The following is a 15137-nucleotide window of genomic DNA, read 5'->3' on the forward strand; positions in this document are numbered from 1 at the left end:
GCGGCAACCACAAAAATGCAGTTGCCAATATAGCAACTCAGTTGTCAGCTTTCAGTTGCCAGTTGCCATCTGTAATACCACCTCAGCCACTGGCCACCCAACTGAAGTTCGGTTGCAAACCGTAATCGACCCTGAGCGGCTGAGCGGCATTTCTGTATGGCGCCGCTTTGCCGCTCATTGCGTGGCCTCGACCTTAGACGCTTTAGGTGGAATCATTAAAAGGAAACTAGCAAAAGCGCAAGACAAAAAAAAAAAAAAAACAAGTGGGCGTGCGTGTCCCCCCAACACATCAAAACCCCCAAGGGAAAACAATTCATATGGAATTATTTGCGTTGTATAACGCGTTATTTATCGCATAATATTTAATCGCAAAGAGATAACTTCAAATATGTGGGATAACAATAACGAATTGCATGTAAAAGAAAGAGAAAAATAACCTGTCAAACAGTAAACATTCTTAGTGTTCAATTTTTCGACAGGAAACGGGTTCTAATTGTGTTGAAATGCAAAATACATGATTTATAAAAATAACTATTTTAATCATTTATTTTTGAGCTATAGGCGAAATATCGGCCAAAATAAAACTAAAACATAAATAATTTAATGTTTTATTTAACATACGGCCTATAGCTCAAAAATAGTTTATTAAATTATACTAAACGGCCAATAAGCAACACAATCATAAAAATAATTATTTTTAATTAAAATAAATCGATTGCTGCACCACCTATCGCTTCCATTTTTGGTCAGAAGAAAGTTACAACTTTTCTGCTGGGTTAACGCAAATTCTACCCATACCGAGAGCAATCTAAAAAGATACAAATTTTAATAAACCTCTCCAAACAAACGCGTAGAATCATTGCAGGCAACGGGCATTGCAGGCTAATAGAGCACACCTCTATCGTTTCTGCGACACAATTGCACGAGCTCCTCGAATGTGATGTCATATTAAGGCGAGTGGAGGCCATAATAGACCCACTACATCATGGTGCATAGTTCTTAAAAAATCCAACTGGCTCTATATATCCCCTTAAAACTAAGTCAAGATATGAATAAGTTTCGTCAGGTTTCTGATATACATAGACCATCTTGTATTTAATACCCCGAAAAAGTGTCTGCTTACCGTTTAAATCTAACGTTTAGCAAAAACCGAGCAGTGACACAGCGTATGTGAAATAGTTTCCATCTCCTTACACCCCTGCTTAAGTCTAGAAAAAGAAGTCTGATGAGGAGATGTGTGGTCATCTCTGAAATAGCTGCTATAACTTCTACCGCTTAGACGTTGATACTTTTTCCATTTTTCCTAATAAACATAAACGTGGTACAAATCTCAATAAAACAACATTACAATTTAAAATGTTAATAAGCCACAATAACATTGACAAGAACGATAACATATGTACTCCAATGTAATGTATGTATGTAATTAGTTGTGATTTCTTCAATTGTATGAATATGTTGCAAAAACAAACATACATATATATTAAACATGCATACATACTTTATTTGCGACTAAAGCAATTTATTTGTGACTACTGTTAGCATATATTACATAATTAAAATAAAAGTAAAAAATAAAAAATAAAAATTAAATGAGTTTGTTCATATTGTAAAATAAGAAAGCGATTATATGTATGTACATACATATGTATGATATTTCATAGATCAATAGATTTCACAAATGTTTTAATTTTTAATTAATCATAGGTATGTTATTCTTTTTAATTTGCTTAGCATTTAACATTTTTTTTTTTATCTTCTGTTTTATTATTAGTATGTACTATCGTTATGTTTGTTCTTTCTTATCGACGCTAACTTAACTTATCAAGTAGTTGCAGAGTACGAACAGGCCTAAGGCTTTTTAAGTGTGTATTTTTATAAATTTTTTTTTTTAACAATTTTTTTATTTAAATTCATTTTTTGTAATGCTTTCCAATTACTTTCATATGTATGTTTTTGTTAGGTTTTCAGCATTGCCTTATGTTTGTATGTACTATATGTATAAATGGGAGGAATCAGTCAACTTTGTTTTCATCAATTTTTATTTTAAAACGAAAAAGATTCTTTTTTACTTTTGTAGGCTATTATATTAACAATTGTACATGTAGTAGAACTTAGTGGCATAAAGCGTGTAGCAATAAACTTTGAATACAACATAGGAATCTGAGTTAGCATGGCGAATAAAAATCGAATTTAAAGTAAAGACCTTTACAGCTAGCTTAGCAGTCATTACGAAGAATATCAGTATAGTTGCGCTGGTATGCTGAGTGTCTGAATATTTCAATTATAGTGCCAAGTCGTACAAAAAAAAAGGGACTGCCATAAGCAGTCGCAATGGAAACTAAAAATGTCAACAAATAACTGAATTTCATAGCGGAATTGCTGAATTAGAACGTCAAAAGTTTAAATATCATTGAACGGCTTAATAGCTGAGCTGAGAGTCTTAATCAAAGGGCTAATTAGCAAATTGAAAGAGCTGAAGAATCCAATTGAAGAGCTGGGCGAATGAACGGAATATCTGAAGTGCTTAATTGCTAAATTACAGTTCAAACGACTGACACGGTACAGGAAGAGCTATTCCATGAGCCAACGCCATAAATCGGAACAAGCAGCGGATTTGATGTAACAATCGAACACCCCAATATCTGAATTAAAGTCTGGAATAGCTTAATAAAAGAGCTGAATAGCTTATTAAAAGAGCTGAATGGTATGTAGTAATACGTTCGCTAAGCTCGATGTGTAAAGAAAACTATGTACATTTTTTCTTTTGGCAGATCTTTCTTCTCATGTGAAACCCATATAATTTGCTTATTCTGAAAAAAATGAGCTTACTGTAGACAGCTAAATTGGTCAAGCTCAACTATGAAGATTCAAACTGTTAAACTTTAATCGCATACAAAGCAAGTCTTCTTGCTTAAAACACCTAAAATAATACGAGTGTTAACTAAAGTCACTTATATTTAGCATTACGCGTAAAATATTAATACATATTTAATTGCTTAATGAAATGTGAAAAAAGTTTAGTAAGCATAACTATTTTATTCATTATTACAAACTGATTGCTTCAATGTACGTATGTGTTTGTAAGTGTTTCACTACGTTAACGATAATAATAAAGAATAAAAAAAATAATAATGATAATAATTAGCACAATCACAATTGGAAAAGAGGCAGGCGCGCGGGTATACATGCGGGCATGTTTTCTCGCCGCCACCGATGACGCGGCCAATGTGCGACTTCCTCCTCCTCCTCCTCCTCCTCCTCCTATTCGCCTATAGCAATAATCATCCGTTACAGCTCCTCCAAGAGCTCGTCGTTTTCTACGTTTCATTTCATAGCGTTTGCCATTCGCCCGCGCCATCGCAGCCGCTAATTAAATTACCTGCTCACAGTTGCAACGGCGACGCGTGCAACTATGATGTCTGGATTTGCGTGAATGCGCCGCTACAGCGACTGCATCCATTAGCTGATCCAGCTGCTGCAACTGCATTTGTTGCTGTTGTGCCGACGACATTGCCGCCGCCACTGCTGCCGCCGTCACCATCGACTCGCTCAGCGTTACTCACATTTTATGCAAGGCAGCTGCTGTTGCGCTCGGATTCTGCGTCAAATTTTCGTTAGACCAGGAAGATTGTTGCGCTGCGGTTGAAGTGGATTTAGCGCTAGGTGGCGTCGATGTTTGCAAATCGAAGCGTGCGTAGAAGAGCAGGTACGGCGTAACAGTGATTTTGCGCGCGGGTGATAGCAATTCCTCGAATTCGCGTTGGGTCATCGCTTTGATTTTGTCATCGTCACACATATACCAAATGGGTTCGCCATTGCTGCTGCCGGCCGCAGAAAGACTGCCACAGCTAGACGCATAACCGCCAAAAGCGCTAGCTTTCGTACCACCACGTCCTGTACTGCCATAACCGGCTGGGTAACTGCTGTAGCCGCTCGTTGTGCTGCTGGCAGCACTGCCAGTGACGCTACCACCGCCGCCAGCATTACTGCTACCACTGACACTCATGGACGCTGAGGCGTGATTCGTACCATTCTGCAGTGTCTCTTCACTCAACTCACTATTGCTGGCGCTCAATTGATGTTGCTGCTGCTGCAGCTGTTGCTGTTGTACGCTGCAAATGCGTGTTGCGCAGCAACTCAAACTGTGGCATGTGGTATTCATGCTGAGCTTGCCAATACCATTCGTGATGGTTTTGCTCGTGATGCCATTCAGGCTTTTCACATTTTTACTCATATCACCGCTGCTAGATGCTTTGCTGCGTCCAAATTTCATCTTTTTCATCAGGCTGGAGCCCGATGAAGCGAGCACCGAGGCGGCCGCGCTTGCCGCTGATGCAGCTTGTGTTCCGGGACTGCTGCGTTCGCTTGGCGTGGAGCCGCCACCAGACGCCGCTGAACCGCCGCCCAACGGATAGAGACTATTATTTGACAGACCGTTTGCTTGGCCGCCCATTTGCTGTGAACCGCTATTGCTATTAGCATTTCGCCTATCCTTCGGGCAGTTCAAATATTCGTTGGCCCACTCAAGTGAACAGGTGTAAGCGATATAGTGACCCACGGACATTGTGGCGCCCACATGTGTTATAACGCTGTATAGCTTGTAGATGTGCAGCTTGTTGGCGTCGCTGAGCTCGCAGCATTTGGCACAAAAACACTGCAACGTGAACGAAGTGGGAATGTAGCTATTGATCTTTTCCATGCCGCCGGAGAAACGACTCAACTGGATAATCAAAAGGCGCGGTAACACTTCATACGAAATGGAGCGTATGGCTTCGGTGTAGCCTGTGCACTGCTCGCAGCGGTATTTATTCTCGCCACGAAAGAATTCGCGGGTAACGCATGAATTCTGTGTAAAACAGTACAAAAACATATATTTAGGGTTAGTAGGGTTACTATATATGTAGTCAACTGTAAACATTTTAGTTTGCATTTCAGTTTTATATATTCACATATATATGTAAACAAATAGAGAAAGCGCGGTCCCTTTTACCTGTATAAACGCACTGGGTTTGTCCGAGTAATCGGCGACGTCATAGCCGGAAATGGGCACCGGTACTGCTATATCGATCATGCTTTCTTTCTGCTCCGTCACCGTTTCACAGCTCAAGCACTTGGTAGTGGAGACTGTTACACCTTCAAAATCTTCGCTAAAAAAATCCAAGCCCAATTCGCGTATCTTCTCAGCTAAACGTTCTTTATCCTTCAACATGCTGACAGGTGACGAAAGTTCACTGTTCGAATCATTGCCCGCCGTGGTGTTGATAGCCACACCTTTCACTGTGGCGCTTGGGCTACTTGCCGATGCATTGGCTGCTGTTGCTGACGCGCCGCTGAGGTCTACCGAGTTCAAGTAGAATAAGCTGTTGGAAGTTGCCTGCAGACCACCACTCTGACCATCCTTCAGAGGAGATTGTAGACGTGAGTTTTTGGAGTTTTTCGATTCCTCTTTTCGCTTAGATTTGCGCGAGAAGAATGACGCTTTCGTTATGTTGCTTGTGCTGAGACTAGACGACGATGAATTGGTGGCATTGGTTGCGGTGGACGCACTGCTACCACCAGCAAGGGCGTTGCTGCTGCTTGTGGTGGCAGTGACACCACCAGTGAGTGCGTCACGTTCGATGGTGTAGGCATCCAATTCGTCGGGATTGCGAATGTAACTACACGAAGTAATTAATTTTATGAAGTTGATTCAATTATTGTGATTAATGGAATTTTTAATATTATGTATATAAGTTTCTGAATATCTATTTATTAATACAACTCACCCATTCATTATTAAATCGGGATACTCGCCAATTGCTTTTATCAGCAGCTGGCAAGTCTCTCGAATGCTATTCAACAAACACATTAGAAATTCATGCGCATCCTGCTGTTGATTTCCTTCAAAAATTGCATTCACATCCTGTACCGCATGCAGCAGGGTATCCGCATGGAAGGGCTCCGTCGATTCGGCCAACTCGTTGCGATGCAAACACTGGTAAAGCTCATGCAAACGTTCAGTCAACATTTGATGACTACTCTTTTGTCCAATGCCGCCGCCACAGCCGCCCACGCCACCACCACCTACACCGGCACTCATAAGCGCATTCTGCTCGAGTGCCGCTAAATCTTTGCTGCTCCAACTGCGCGCATTCTCTAGCTGCACCGCACTAATGCCGCGCCCCAGCGACGACGACTTGGCGGCACGTTGTCGCGCAATACACTGTTGTATGCTCGACAAGTCGACTATCAAATGATGGAGATTATGTAGAAACTGTGGAGCAAAACGCAACGTATACACCACCGAATTCAGGTAGCAAGTGTTGCCAATGTTGCACAGCGTCGCCATGGATGGTGCATGATTAAGGGCGCTGCCGTTGCCGAGCTGTACGCCTGTAACGACACCGCTGCCGCTGCTGCTGCTGCCGGCGAGCCCACTACTAGAGACTGATGCCACGGGCATATAGTACTGTTGGCTGATGTCCTGGGTATTGTCAGCGTCCGAATGTACGGCACTAGATGAGGCTGATGAGGTGCGCGTCGAGCTAAGGTAGCCGTTCGTGACTACGCCCGCGCCTGCACGCGCCTCTGCATCAGTGGTTTGGTAGCGACGCTCGTAGAGCGACATGCTGCAACGTCCGCGTTTTTTGGCGCTGCCAACGGTTGAGATTGGCGCAGAAGCACTAGATGTGGTTGCGGTTGTTGGTGCTAGCGCTGTTGTTGTAATACTGGTTGAAGTTGAGACGCCTGTTAACTCAGCAGTGACTGTAGTTGAGACTTTAACAATGCTGGTACTGGCGATAATTTCCACTGCCGGCGCGCCAATGCAATTGAGCGCAGGAAAATCAAAGCCTGCTGGAGATAAGTGCACCGCGGGCGGCGGAGTGTGTTTATGTGTAATGCTATTGCGCTTGCGTGCTACTGCAACGCTACTGTCGCGCTTACGCTTACTGCCGGCTTTTTTCACCTCAACTTCGAGTGGTTCGATTTTGTTCAGCAATGCTTCATCCAAGTTATACCAGGCTGCGGAGAAGTTCGGTAAGAAAATATATACATATATACATGCAAATAGTATAAGTGTTAATATCTTTGATTCTCATACCTGCGTGCCTTTTTACTTGCTGATCACTGCTGCTGGTGGTGCCCCTAGTACCAGGCGCTGCTGACTTTTGCTCCTTCCTCTTATTCTTGGCGCTATCTTCTTCTGGCTTTTTTCGATTGCGTAATGTCGCTAATCGTGCAGCGGTTTCCTTACTGTTGACGCGTACTTTAGCTGCAGCCGACGCAGCTGCTGCTGCCGCCGCTGCTTTGGCTCTAGCTCTGTTCTTGCGGCTGCTGAAATTGGTGACGCTGCGACGCCTGCGTAACTGACGTTTACCCCCAGCACTGACTGGCGGGCGTGGAGTAGAAGTTGCACCAACGCCGGTGCTACTTGCGCCAACTCCAGCAGCGCTTGTGTTACTTGCAGTTGTACCCGATTTGCTGCTAGCGCTGGTGGCTTGTAACTCTGCTTCCAGACAAGTCTCGATAACAACGGGATAGAGTGTTGAGAAATAAGGCGGACAATAGAACTTTTTCGAGGTTCTTGACTTAGCTGGCTTTTTGTCGGCAGCTACTTTAGTTGCTGCTGTTGTTGTTGTTGTTTCTGATGGCGGTTTCGCACAGCCTGTGCTGGTACGTTTTTTAGTTCTTTGTCTGCGTCGCCGTTTTCTGCGATGTAGTTTGGTTTTTAATGTTTGTTTTTGTGTTTGCTGCTGTGTTTGTTCTAATTCTGCTTTGCTCTTCTTCTTTTCTTGACCTGTTGGTTGTGTAGTAGTAGTGGATTTTGTTGGTGTAGTACCTCGTATATCGTTTTCTGAGTTTATTATAATTATTGTTTCTGTTGTTGTTGTTGTTTTAGCTGTTTGTATTGGAAGACACACCTCGTCGTTAATTAATTTTTTTGCAGCATTTCTGGGCATTTTTTGAACACCTGGAACGATTTTAAAACATAAGGTTAGGATTGATAATAAAGGATTCGATGGCTAGATAAATAATTGTATACCACCCTCCACCAAAAATGCCATAGACTTTTTTCATGCAAAATTTTATTATCTACATTCAATAGCTCGCCGTAGATGTGATGAGCTGCTACTGGCATGACAGATGGTAGAAAAGACATACTCGCCGAACAAGAGTAAATTTTACGAAAAAGAAAATGAGTCATCTTCCTTCAACTATAAAATATTTTGGCCCAACTACTGATACTGAAGAGTGTGCGGTTGAACGGTCCTTCAATTGAGCTAAACCTTTGAGTTTGTGTTAATGTTGCTCCTTCGGCTACCTGGTTCTTCTTGTTCATGAACAGGCATGGACAGAGAAAGAGCAAGTGCTTAAAGAGCGTAAACATGCCATGTACGCCCACACACCAGATCGGAACAATGACGCGCGACAGCATGCAACAGAAAATTAGGCACACTTACACGCTCTCACTTTTAACTCAAGCTGGTTAAATAATGCAACGAATCAGCGAGCAAAAAGAACAACTTGTTCGTTTGATGGATTTCGCCGACCTAAACGGAGTTAGATCGATAGAGAACCCCACTCAGCTGACGCCCCTGTCCCTATGGACAGCCTCTGTGGAAGTCGCACACTTCCTGGGCCTCCCCCTAGCTGAAATTGACGAAAACGTTGATGGATGAACCGACCCGAACGGGGCTTAGTAGCCGCTACCACAACAACAACAACTTGTTCGTTTATCAAAAAGGGAACTTAAATTTTGAAATGAGCTAATAAAGTTCAACCCTTATATGTATCAAAATTGACCCTCCCTCGTATCGTTTTGGGCAATTGGAGGGACATGAGCATTGTCCCTGTACAAGGGGTTGGATTCTTCTTAATCGAATGCTTGTTAACATTTTGTATTCCCGACTTTGAAGGAACCACCTGAAGTCTTGAAACAAATTGCTTGAAAAACTACTTTTTTGTTTTTTTTTTTTTAATTTTGAATCAAACATGTTTTTAGTTTACCTTTCTATTTTTTTATCTTTATATGTATTTTTTTTTTGTTGTGTTGTTTTTGATTTGTTTTTATCAAGGCGGTTTTTATTTTCATTTAGTTTTGGATTTTTTTTTTATTTTTAGTTTGCCTTTTATTTTTTGTTTTCGCATTTATTTAATGTCATTTTTGCTTCTTTGTTTTTAGTTTCCCTTTTTATCACTATATTTTTCCCCCAATTTCTCTATTTTCTAATTATGTATTCTTTTGATTTTTTTTTCTTTTTTGATATTTATTTAATTTTTTTCTTTTATATTCAACAATTTTGTTGAGCTTGAGGCCGTTTTTATGAAAAATGGTGTGAAAAAACAATAATAATTTACATATAGGTAAAAGTTATAGCCGCTATTTCGGAGATCACCACGTCCCCTCATCAGACTTCTTCACTGGGATTCGTTACAGCGACCCCAGTGTACAAATCCAATGGTCTACCCACTGAGCTAAGTTCGCCTTATAAACTGTTGTTTTGTTTTTTATTTTTTTTTTTATTTCTTGTGTTCTATTTATTTTTTCTCCGTTTTGTTTTTTATATATTTTCTTGTTTATTTGTTTATTTATTTTTTAGTTATGTTTCAGTTTTTTACCGTACTCTTTATATACATATATATGTATTCGGGCTGTGCGATTAATTGATTATTCAAAATTTTAATTAACCATAAAGTAAATAACTCAAAAACAAAAATATATGAGTAATTTGCTTTATGATTAATGAGTAAAATGAGTAATAAACATTTCAAAGTACTGTTTACATATAAAGCAGTTGAAGTTCCTTGAAAACAACGTTTCTGGTTTCAAAAAATAATTTTTTCATGTACAGAATGTAAAAAAGAAAATAAGCATTTTTCAAAGCAAACTCATTTATCGAGCAAAATTAATTTTTTGGAGTAATCATATATCAAGTAACTCCGATTAATCATCGTTTTGAGTAATCAAAATCTTGATTAATCGAGTAATTGATTAACCGGAAAACTGATTAACCACCTTGGTCGAGTAATCGAATAATCGCACAGCCCTAATATGTATGTATTTTAATCCTCCATTTTTTTATTTTCTGGGTGTTTTTTATTTTATTTAAAAATTTTTCATTTTATTTATTTTTATATTTTATACATGAATTTATTTTTTTTTTTATCTTTTTCAATGGTATATATCTTTTCGATTTTTAATTTTTTAAGGAAAGGTGTTACCTCACAGGTGGTCCCACATACGAATTTGGTTTAAATCCGATCATTCCAGCATAAAGAAATTAACGATAATCTTTACTTGTTTAATTTTCCGTTTTTATGTTCATTTAGTTTTTGATTCCTTAAATGTTATTTAGGTATCAAGAACACCCTGTAATCCGGACACTGTTACAAAACGGATACTTTCACATTTTTTACCCTACTCTTCGGACAATAAATAGGAAAATATGTATTTTGTATTCTGGCAAAATTTTTCGTACGCAGCTACACATGTAGTTTTTGTTCAACTTTTTTCATAGGTATATTATTGCGCTAATTGTCATACGAAAAACCTGCAGTTTTACGCCGACTCCGAACGGCGATTGTATTTTTATGAGAAGCTGTTTTTCATGGCAGAAATACACTTGGAGCTGAGAAAAAAAAAACGTTTTTTGTTTATTTTTTTATTTTTTGATGTTGGGTTCAACCGGGCTTGAACCCAGGCCCTGTGGAATGATGGCACTGCTAACCGCGGCCGCGGCAAAATACATATGTACATATGTATGTAGTATAAGTACATAATTAATTGGCAAAAATGTTCATATTGTCATTCATCAACTATAATCCGGGCACTCCCAATAACGCACGGCCTCAGGTTTAAGGCTTTCTGGATTACCGAGATGGCACTGTACATTTTTAATTTTTTTTTTTTTATACTCGTACCTACTATAAAAACTTTGAGCAAGTTCATTTAGTTTTTCAAACAATTTTTTCCTTTCTTGCCATTAAAACATTCAACAAACCTCATCTTTTCAATCACTTTTTGCATCACACCGGCAAAAATCAAATAAAGTAATCTTCTTTCTGCTATTCACACCAAAGCTTGTAGCACATTCGCAAACTAGCAAAGAAGGTATTTTCTATTTCTCCTTGAAGGTCATTAGGTTAGTGACCAATTACGATACAAAAACAAAAAAAAAATACATAGCTGATAACCACGCGTGCCACTATCACTGCATGGCAATTTCTGATAGTGCCTGGCGCTCTGTTCAAGCTTAACTGAGTTGACTAATATGAAAGTTGACTGCTGTTGTTACCAAAGTTCCATCACCACTACTGTTATGTCTACAAAAGCGCGAGCCACATGTGAGCGTGTTTTGGGTTTTTTACGTTGATGCTTATCAGCTTTCATTAAGGTTTTACTTTACATGCTCTTTCTTTTTTTTTAATTTTCTGAATAAGTAAATAAATAAATACTTAACACCTTCTTTTGCGATATGCAACATTCACACAACAAATCTATTAAATAATCGTAAATGATGATTACATATTTGATTGCAAAGTGAAGGGTGCGATATCTATCAACTACAATGTTACAAACGCATTAAGAATATACAAAGTGGTGTACATCTGTAGAAGCATACGAGCAACTTTGGTTCCGCGCGCCCGGCATGTGGTGGGAGGGCAGCAACTGCCATTTAGATTTCCAGCACTCGAAGGTGGCTTGCTTGCTCGTTATATTCAAGGTCTCTGTGATAAACAAATCAGTTGTATTTTAATTTTCATTTTCTTCTACTTACTTTTATGCATGCATACTTATGCATATTTTTTGTTTTTTTTTGTGATATCTTTCTTTGCTTTTTATTTTTCCTGTTGTTGTATGTTTTCAATTTTCAATTGAATGATTCAACCTTGCGATATGTATACTGTAGTTTATAATAAATTTGTACGAACCGGCGTTGGCGGGGGAAACGTAAGCGCACCATATGACTCACCCGCACACTTGGGCTATTGATGATAATAAAGAGCAATAAATAGTAAATGCCTAATTGTTCATACACTCATAGGTACATACATATGTATGTATTTATGTATGTACATTAGAGTGGTTCAAAAATGTTATTTTTTTCAGATAGGGTTTGGGCACCTTCCAAAATTATTCCTCTTGCCGAAAGAGGTGCTGGTACCAAGCCTTAAGTTTTTAAGTATCCATTTAGCGGATGCTCATATTTTACTCTAGAAGTATTGCGTACATATATTAATTGGTTAAGTAACATAAGAACAAAACATTTAAAATTTAAATTATCTATTAAAATATCACAAGCTTCAGTTGTCATGGCACCCTAGCTTTTTATAAAAATCGCCAATATTTCTGCCAGTTTCACATCGATCTAGTAGCGCATTTCAAGGCCATTGAGCACCCTGTATTGGTTGCAGTAGAAAACTGAAAGTTGGTATAGGTATCACAAATATCAAAAGGAACCCCCTGAGGGGTGCCCCGTTTTCTAGGATAAAATAGTTTTTCCCCATACAAAAATTGGACCACTCTAATGTACATACATATGTACATACATATTAATATTTTAAATCAATCACAGCAAGTTTCGTGCATAACAAATATAAATTTATCAGAGCCACATAACACACCTGATAAAGTGGATGAAAGTGATTGATACCAAGTTACACATAACTACTTTGAAAATAAATACAGTGAAACCTCTGCATAACGTAGTTGTAAAGGTGTTCTGGCACGATATATAAGTATTTGCATCTGTAATTGAGACTTTTTCAATAGATAAGTAATTGCGTATGTCTGTCAAATTCACAGTCTTTATTTAACTAATTAAAAATACGTTCTTTGAAAACGAAATAAACTAAACTCAGATGATTCTATCTGTGTGTGAGATGAAAATAGAAACATTTCTATTTCGTATGTACATGCATCTGGTTTGTACCGAAACAAATCTAATTTGCCTTTACACGATATGTTGGCATTTCCATATGTAAAAAGTGGCATGTATACTAGGGTGGTCCAAAAACAGTAAAGTATAAATTTTTATGCTCACCCAATTTTTTTTATTTTGAAATCAAAAAATATTTAGAGGTCGCTCAAAGCGCTCAAAGTTTTCCATGTATTTTTATATGGGGAAAAACAACTTTTCGTAGAAATGCTATGGAATTCTTGAAAATCAATATTTTTCGATCGGAAAACTTTGGTTCTGTTCAGGAGACTTTCAATAATAATACCCAATTATTTATTTATTCATTTTTTAATACTAACAATTTTTTATTGGTCCCCCTTTGGATTTTTCGGGGTTTTTGGCGGACCTTTGCGACGAAAAATAATTAAGAAAACAATTGGTTATTATTAATAGGAATCTTCTGCAGATAAGCAGAGTTTTCCGATAGAAAAATATTGATTTTTAAGAATTCTATACTATTTCTACGAAAAGTTGTTCTTTCCCCATATAAAATACATGGAAAACTTTGGGCGCTTTGAGCGACTTCTAAATATTTTTTGATTTCAAAATAAAAAAGTAAGAGTATATTTTTTTCGGTATAAAACAATCATAGTGGGTGAGAGCATAAAAATTCCGATATTACTTTTTTTTTTGTACCACCCTAATGTACACATGTAAATCCATATCTTGTAAAAATATTTATCTCAAAGATAATTATTATGACAAGACTTTTATAATATAAGTCTCAACATAAAAGTCTTTCGAGACTTAAAAATATTTATCTCGCTGATAATTATTATGAAAAGGCTTTTATTTATATAAGTCTTAAAATAATAGTTATCGATGACTTAAAAAATTTTCTCACACATAATTATTATCAAAAGACTTATAATTCTTACAAAAATTTTGATGACTTTTTTAAAACTCTACCATGAAATAATTACTATTCTGGGTATCTGCCATTGAAAAGGTATTTTTCTGTAGATGAGTGGTTGCAAAATTGGTGGAAAGTTGCGGCCAAAATAGTCGTTGGAAATTTCCGTATTTGTGTATAGTTCTGGCTGAAATCTGATCAGTTTGAGTTGTTTTCGCATTTTGTTTCACTTCGAGTTTGAAATTAAACTTTGTAATAAATATAAATGTGGTGATAAAGAAATAAAAGATAACGATGAAGACAAAAAAGAGAAAGCAAAAGTGGAGATAAAGACGAAAATGGAGACAATGAGAAATACATAAGAATTAGGGTAACGAAAGGGTAAGAAAATGTATTGAAATTTTTGGATAGGAATCGAAGTAAATTCAGTGATAAAAAATTTAGTTATCGAATGTTATCAAGTTACCGAAATTTATAGCTATGGAAATTTATCAAGTTATGCGCGTTATTGAGTTATCGCAACGTATTATTCAAATTGATCAATGTTCATTGAGTTATCGATATTGATTAACTGAAATTATTGGATTTATTGAATCGAAGTGTTTGGAATATTCAAAATATATCGCGCTATCGTAATTTCAAGGTTATATGAGTTTATCGAGTAATCACTGCTTATCGAATTTCATCGTATCGCTAGAGTGTAACGAGTTATCAAAGTTTATCGATAGCTTTCGAAAAATATGGAGCTAACAAAACTAACAGAATTATCGAAATTTATAGAGGTATCCAAAGTTTATCGTATTATCGAGCTCTCGAAGCAAACAGGTATCGAAATTTATCGAACTATCGATATGTATAAAATAATCAAAATTTATAGACAAACTGGAATGTGTGGGGTTACCTGCGATGGTAAAACATACATACATACATATGCATGTACAGTATTTATGTACATAGCAAGGCGAATTAATACTTATGAGTAGGGTTGGCAAAGTTGCTTGAAAAAGTTTATTTTGCATATTTTTGGCAAGTTTGTTAGTTTTTTTCATATATTCGACTTACGTGCATATTTTTGCATTTTTTGCAACATTTCATACATTTTCGGCGAAAAAGAGTCTTTTATACTCCTGTTACCACCTTGCAGGAAATCGCCTTGATACAATGCGAGGCGAATTCAAGGCATTGTATGAATTCGCCCGCGTGTAAATATGTATGCATGTAGGCAAGGCGAATTTACACAAGATGGTGTTACTGGCGAATTTAGATTTTCGCCGCTGTCCTGAATGTCAAAATCAAGGCGATTTTATACAAGGTGATGTTGATGGCGAATTTAGATTTTC

At 37.8% G+C, this 15137-nt stretch overlaps 1 protein-coding gene across 10 annotated transcripts in view; it reads right to left on the minus strand.

Annotated features, from left to right (window-relative positions):
• Nucleotides 1-1724: 1724 nt before the first annotated feature.
• LOC118739914 overlaps nt 1725-15137 on the minus strand; it is a 17979-nt gene continuing 4566 nt past the window's right edge. For 8 of the 10 annotated variants that reach the window (XM_036471472.1, XM_036471465.1, XM_036471459.1 and 5 more), the window contains exons 3-6: nt 7085-7954; nt 5769-7005; nt 4994-5660; nt 3563-4849 (exon numbers count right to left, since the gene is read on the minus strand). In XM_036471472.1, coding sequence (XP_036327365.1) covers nt 3563-4849; nt 4994-5660; nt 5769-7005; nt 7085-7943 — 4050 coding nt within the window. In that variant the 5' untranslated portion in view covers nt 7944-7954. Of the gene's footprint in view, nt 4850-4993; nt 5661-5768; nt 7006-7084; nt 7955-10985; nt 11165-15137 lie in introns of those variants that run through there. The other 2 variants (XM_036471479.1, XM_036471424.1) reach the window with 2 other exon arrangements.

Source organism: Rhagoletis pomonella, unplaced genomic scaffold (assembly GCF_013731165.1).
Source record: "Rhagoletis pomonella isolate Grant_MI unplaced genomic scaffold, Rhpom_1.0 Rhpom_scaffold_00001, whole genome shotgun sequence".
In the NCBI taxonomy this organism is placed as follows: Eukaryota; Metazoa; Arthropoda; class Insecta; order Diptera; family Tephritidae; genus Rhagoletis; species Rhagoletis pomonella.